At 39.5% G+C, this 6,481-nt stretch overlaps 1 protein-coding gene across 1 annotated transcript; it reads left to right on the top strand.

Annotated features, from left to right (window-relative positions):
* Positions 1-3,807: 3,807 nt before the first annotated feature.
* Positions 3,808-5,812, top strand: LOC111323571 (octopamine receptor beta-2R-like). Its single transcript, XM_022926955.2, has 2 exons — positions 3,808-3,936; positions 4,499-5,812. The coding sequence occupies exon 2, from the start codon at positions 4,604-4,606 to the stop codon at positions 5,678-5,680; it is 1,077 nt and encodes a 358-aa protein (XP_022782690.2). The 5' UTR covers positions 3,808-3,936; positions 4,499-4,603; the 3' UTR covers positions 5,681-5,812.
* The last annotated feature ends 669 nt before the right edge of the window (positions 5,813-6,481 follow it).

The raw sequence follows: 6,481 nt of genomic DNA, 5'->3' as shown, positions 1-6,481 counted from the left end.
TTTTCAGGGACTGCTTCGTCTTTAATTTGAATGATTTCTTCGCTCGTCACGAATGCAAACTGGGACGCCATTTTTTTCCCGAGTTGCTCGGAGGTAAATAACAAAGGATATTCGGAGTTTGACTAACCAATCAGAGCACGCCTTCAACGCTATCCACTGTTTTAGTATATACTAATCCAGGATACTGCTAAAGCTCTACTAAAGAGTAATTTATGAATCGGACCAAATGCTCTACATAACTGCTTTATTGGAATACGATGAACTTAATTATATACAATGATATATCAGAGTAAACATGTGACTGCTGTCAAGGGTATGCTAACCAATAAAATACAGATTATCTAAAAGCTAAGGTATTCATCCAAATATGAACAGACACTAACGGTGATAACCACGACGGCGATGGCAACGAGAACGCAGCAAAAAAAGATCTAATGGGGAAAAAAATCGTAACAGAGAGACCAAACCCTGGTTGAAAAGTTCTCAATTGCAGTGTGCATCCAATTTCAAATAAATCGATAAGGCTCACTGCTAGATGAGAAATTCGACTACACCTGTTAATGTAAAGTAACTGCTACGAAATTTTTATCCTCCCATTTAACTAAGAAAATTTTTGATTTATTAGGTACGGTGCGTGCGAACTGTCGAAAATAACGAAACATACATTGCTGCTAGGCTGTAATTTTTGGCCTGACTTGGGATAAGGCAACAATTAACGCAACGTCTGTAGTCGTTAAGAACAAAGCTAGATTTTTTTTCAAGCTAGACATTCTTAATCTGTAATAATAATTAGTTTGCGTTCGAGGATCGCGGGTGAAGCGCCGCGCTTCGTATGATTATAATAATTGTGACGTTGAAATCGCAGCTGTCGAGGGAGCCATTGACATTGTTTAATGCTTTTTAGCAGCCTTGTATATGAGGTTCTTGATTTGCCACTCACCTTTCTCTTTTCTGTATAGTTTTAGATATGCTTTTACTTATCAGATTATTAGACTTTAATATCTGTTCAGATTTGACTCCGTTATTTATAGTTTTCCAGACACTTTGACATTAAAAAAAAGGAATAGATGCGAGCCGAAAGTGAGTTATTTTGGATCGTTTTTTACGCTGTTAATATTTTGTATGGTAGAGAATTTTATGGAAATCATTGCTAAATAAAGACTATCTTTAATAATAACAATAATAGCAATAATAATAATAATAATAATATACGTTAATTGAAGCTCCCCCTTAGGGGCTTTTCAGCCACAATGTAGGCTAACTAACTAAGAGTTTAAAATTCCCCACTGGCAGGAGGCAGAGCAGTGGGCTATTTACAGAGCGCAGCCGAGGAGTTGAACCAGGGGCAACCGAGAACAAATCCATTAAGCGGGAGGGGGGAGGGTGGAGGACTTGGCATGGTCTTCCGAATGTTTCAAAACTCGCTAAAATCTAGTCGTACTCGCTAAATTGAAATCGCCCTCGCAAAGTTGAAAGCGCTGTCGCTAAATTGAAATCGCTCTCGCAAAGTTGAAATCGCTCTCGCTAAATTGAAATCGTTCTCGCAAAGTTGAAATCGCTCTCGCTAATTTGAAATCGCTCTCGCTAAATTGAAATCGCTTTCGCAAAGTTCAAATTAAAGTCGCTAAAAATATTCGCTCTCGATAGGTTGAATCGCTGTTGCTAAACATTACTCGCTGTCGTTAAAATTTGTTCAGAGGGGAGGGGGAAAATATCACATTGGGCCGAGCTTAGGGCCTGGGTACCACTCACATGGTTTCTTTCAAGATTCAAAATGGGGTTGACAGGCCTACACGACTCCCCAGCGCGTGTTTAGAGTAGCCTATTCAAAGTTTGGCCCTAACGAATATGTCTTTGGGCGACCGTCCTCTTTTGTAAAATACGAGAAGCGGATTTTTGTATGTTTCGTTCAGTAGTGGTTGTGTTTCTATTAAATGTCAGTGTCTCATGAGAATTTGCTTTAGGTTTGGCATTGATGGTTGGTATTGTGTGACAAAAGGCAAGATTCGTTGATTCGTCTTTTGTTTCTGTTGAAGAGCTAATTTCCTGTTTTTTAATTCACTTCTGAGAGGATTGTGTTAATGAGGCCCTCTGGGTAGCCTCTCTTTAGCAAATGTGGTCTCCCCTTTTATGAAGTCTTTTTAAATTCTTTGTGGGTGACAGGAACTATAGTGTGTATACTGAAATGTCTCAGTTTGTTTAAAATGAGTACGCACATCAGGGATTGCGTCTTTTTCGAATCGTTCGTCCTGTAGATGTACATACAACTATTTTACTGTCTCGATCGTTAAGTTGTCTTGATTGTTTTCAGCTTGCGCCACGCGCGCTGATTCGATCGTACTACAGTTCTTAGTGTTCAGTGTTCCAGCCGTTTTGGCTCGTCTTCTTTTCTTTATTTTGGTCTTAAAACGACCAATTTCACTTTCATAGAAGCACATGATCACCTTTACTGTTTCTTGCTCCGCGTTGTTCGGGATTTGCTTTATCTCATTTTTGAAATCCTCGTCTGCTCTTATTTTGGCGCTCGCCCTATATTGTAGGGATTCTGGGCATGTTCTGCTAGGCATTTGGTACACAGGGATTTGTTCGTTGTCCTCAGACTTACCGAGTAGATCATCTTCAGTGGCGGTGTCATATGAGGCTTCCATGTTTTCTTCATTCTCTTAATGGCATTGTTTTGGCCCGGGGCATTTAGTAGCCCATCTGCCGTTTAAATGTCTTCCGACATTTTCTGTAGATGGTCAGGCAAGACCGCGGTTTCGATCCTAATCATATCTTGTGGATCTCGTCAGTTGCCGATTAACTAAATAGACTGGTAAAGATTCGTTCTCGTTATCAGTCACACATGAAGTGTTTCACAAAGGTGTTTCACATCCTTATGAAAGGATGAGCACCAGGACTCGTTTTGAAAATGAGGCCAAGGGTAATTCGGAAATGGGCTATTTTAGCGACAACGAATAATGTTTAGCGACAGTGATTCAACTTATCAAGAGCGAATATTTTTAGCGATTTTAATTTCAACTTTGGGAAAGCGATTTCAATTTACCGAGAGCGATCTCAATTTAACGAGAGCAGATAATCACTTCCATCTCCAAAACGCAAACCGCTTGCTTCCTTTTTTAGGTCTATTTTCGCTTATTTTAAGGCTGTTTATCTGAGAAAATTATTACGAGGACGTTTCCCGTCATTTAATGACGATTTTCAAACACTCAGAGGACAGCTCAACTTTTTTTTACTTGACAACTCCGTACACATAAATTTAGTGCCAATTTTAAAATTACCATATTCGCCTTGAAGTGATAATAGTTAAAAGAAAAAAAACTTAATAGCTTTCATGTGAAAAGTGCTGCCTTTTTCATGATGAAGCAATACTGTGTTTTGTTTAACATGCATAATGTTGTTTCCGCCGGCAATACCTGAGAATAGAAACATGCTGTTGGCCTATACATTATCTAAAACAAAATTCTTCCCCCTTACTGACCATCAATAGGACTTAGATTATATCTATAACATAAAAATGACTATTGAACTATTTTAATTGTCTCAAACTCAAAAATTGACATGGGATTATAACGGATGACGGTTTGAGGGCCTCTTGCGAGACAATTCACCTGTGCAAGAGTAACTAAAGAAATTTCTATATTCGTGAATAACTGACAGGTTGTCCATTTTCATTTGAATATGTGCTAAATGATAAACAATAAACTGTCGACATTGCAATTAAAATGATTTGTGAGAACTAACCGCAGGTGAAGAGAAACTACGTTCTGAGATACAACTCTACGAAGGCTTGATTTAAAAGTAACCCTTGGTAGATGTCTTGCTCATGATCACCACTTGTGTTGCGGTCTGAAACAAAATGATTGTCGCTATAGATACCTAATATGACCTTTTACTTCTAGTTTAACGACGGAAGGCTTGCCCTAGGAAAACCAGGTAAACATAATTTTTTTGTACGTTGTAGCAAACTGTTTATATTTTTCAGAGAGAAACGCGATTCTTCTAAAAGAGACACTTATTTCGAAACTGCGGGGTAATATTGTTGTGATCAGTGGAAACCGAATTAAATTCTTCAACAGCTACCTTTTGAAAATATAACTTTGTTATACGTTGCGGCAAACTGTTTATATTTTTCATTTATTCTATCGCGAACTGTTAATAGTGAAAACATTTTTAGCGAAACAGAAAGAGGAGAAACGCGAGTGATCCTTACAAAAAGAGACACTAATTTCGAAACTGCGGGGAAATATTGTTGTGATCAGTAGAAACCGTATGAAATTCTTCAACGGCTATCTTTTGTAGATGAAGATATTTCACTTTTTGGCGCAAATTGTCGGAAACGATATATCTAATTTTTTTTACTTTTCGAACGACTTCAGAGGATGTAAAACGGGCGGACGTACATTAGTCAATCTGTTGTATTGGCCTTACGAAGTTTCGTTGCTTTTGAATTTAATATTCAACATTTTCAACATTATCTATTCCTTCGTTTTGACAGCGTTGTCAATGCACGTCGTCGGTAGACAAAACCTTTTTCTTGGTTTTGAAAAACTGAGGATCGTCAAGGAAACCGCAGACTAAAGTCACTTTAAACTCATTTGACATGGACTTCACATTTAATATCACAGACGATATACCACAAGGCAAATATGACAGCAGCTCTGTAATGACGGCTGTTTGCTTAATTTTGATATCCATCTCCGCTGTTGTGGGCAATTTACTTGTCTTGGCGGCCATCGTTATCAAACGAAATCTTCGCACTATATCAGACCTCTATTTGGCAAATTTAGCGATCGCGGACTTACTGCAGGCAGCTCTGGCCATTCCACTTCGTGCCACAGTTCTACTCGGAATGGGGAAACAACAAGCTCCAATTCCTTGTTCAGTGGTTATATTTTTCACCCTTCTTTTTGGAGGTATTTCAAACATCAGCATTCTACTAGTCAGCGTGGATAGGTTTACAGCCATCAAATGGCCTTTTAAGTACCACACTTGGTTCACAATGAAGGCTTTTGTCGGCTCTGTGATCCTATCGTGGTCGTCCATGTTTTTGTTCGCAGCATCACCACTGGTCGGGTGGGGACGATCAGATGACCCTTCACTATCCCCCTCGTGCCGTTTTAGCAGCACATTGGACAGAACATACGTCGCAATTGGATACATTTTCATCCACGGATTACCATTAATGACAATCATAACAGTCTATTTCTTTATCCTAAAGGCATCCTTCAGACATTCCCGCGCAATCGCTGCGCAAGAGCTCAGTTTGCAGTTGAATAATTCCCAATTGAAAGAAAATTCTTTTACTTGCGGAGAACTCAGCACAAATGGTGAACAGCGTCGCACAACAAATGGCAACAACGGTCACACTGGACTCCCCCGTATGCGCATGCGCAATCACGTCCGTAACAGTGGCAGAAGTGGTAAAGGTGCCCGTATGATCGCGATCTTGATAGGCGTGTTCATTATTCTTGTGCTGCCAATCATCGTGATTGACGTGGTAGAGATGTGGAAGCAGTCTTCCGCTCCACCAATCGTAGTTAACATTGCAATATGCTTGATTTATGCTAATTCTGGAGTGAATGTTTTCATCTACGCCAGTTGGAACGCAGAATATCGAAGAAATTTTCATCGTATTTTGCACGCTCTATGGAAGGTAGTAACCAGTCCCTGTTCGTGAGTTTGTGGACTGAAAAACTCTACTGTTCTCATTTACCTAAGAAACTGTTTAACAAGTAACTAGAGCCAACTATTCTGCCGTAACCGGCATTTGAGCCGCACATAACCTTGATGATTTTTTTTAACTTTGAAAGGAAAAAAAAAGATCAACAAGTTCATGTGGGGGAAAAGACTTAAGTATCTTAGCGTAGGTGAATTGGACCCGGTGTTTTAATAGGTTCGGACCCGCAAAATGAGTAGCCCTGCTTGGTGAGAAGGTCCAAAGCAAAAGAAGACCCTGTCCCTCTTAACCTGCAGGTTTTCGCATCCTGCAGTTGCTCTCATTCCGCAGGTCTTTTAATCCCGCAGACTTTCTCATTCTGCGGGCTTTTAATTTTCATCCAGCATGTCTTCTCATCCTCCGGGCCAAATCCAAATGACCTTAACTTCTTGCAGGAAGTGTCTAAATAAGGCAGCTGTTTCATGCTTAGAGGAAGCTGATTCCATAAATGTTTGTAAGAGATCGAATGTTACTTCGACAGGAGAATCACCAATTTGAATATCGAGTTTGTTGAAGACAATCACAGACAAAATTGTGCACTGAAGATGTTTTAATCTGGTACGTGATCTTCTGTTAGTCGGTACAGCTGTAAATTATATAAAGCAGAAAGCTAGAGACTCGAAACCGAAACAAATATTGAATTACAAGAAAAATAACACAAAAGCGACGACTCACATATTTTTGGGCATCTCCAGGCTTATAAAACGTCAACATCAAAAGGTAATAGATGATCGAACAAACAAACTTTCGCCTACACACAAA

The sequence above is a fragment of the Stylophora pistillata genome, chromosome 12 (genome assembly GCF_964205215.1).
Source record: "Stylophora pistillata chromosome 12, jaStyPist1.2, whole genome shotgun sequence".
NCBI classification, from domain to species: Eukaryota; Metazoa; Cnidaria; class Anthozoa; order Scleractinia; family Pocilloporidae; genus Stylophora; species Stylophora pistillata.
The sequence above is the reverse complement of the archived record's forward strand: the minus strand, read 5'-3'. Positions and strand labels throughout refer to the sequence as shown.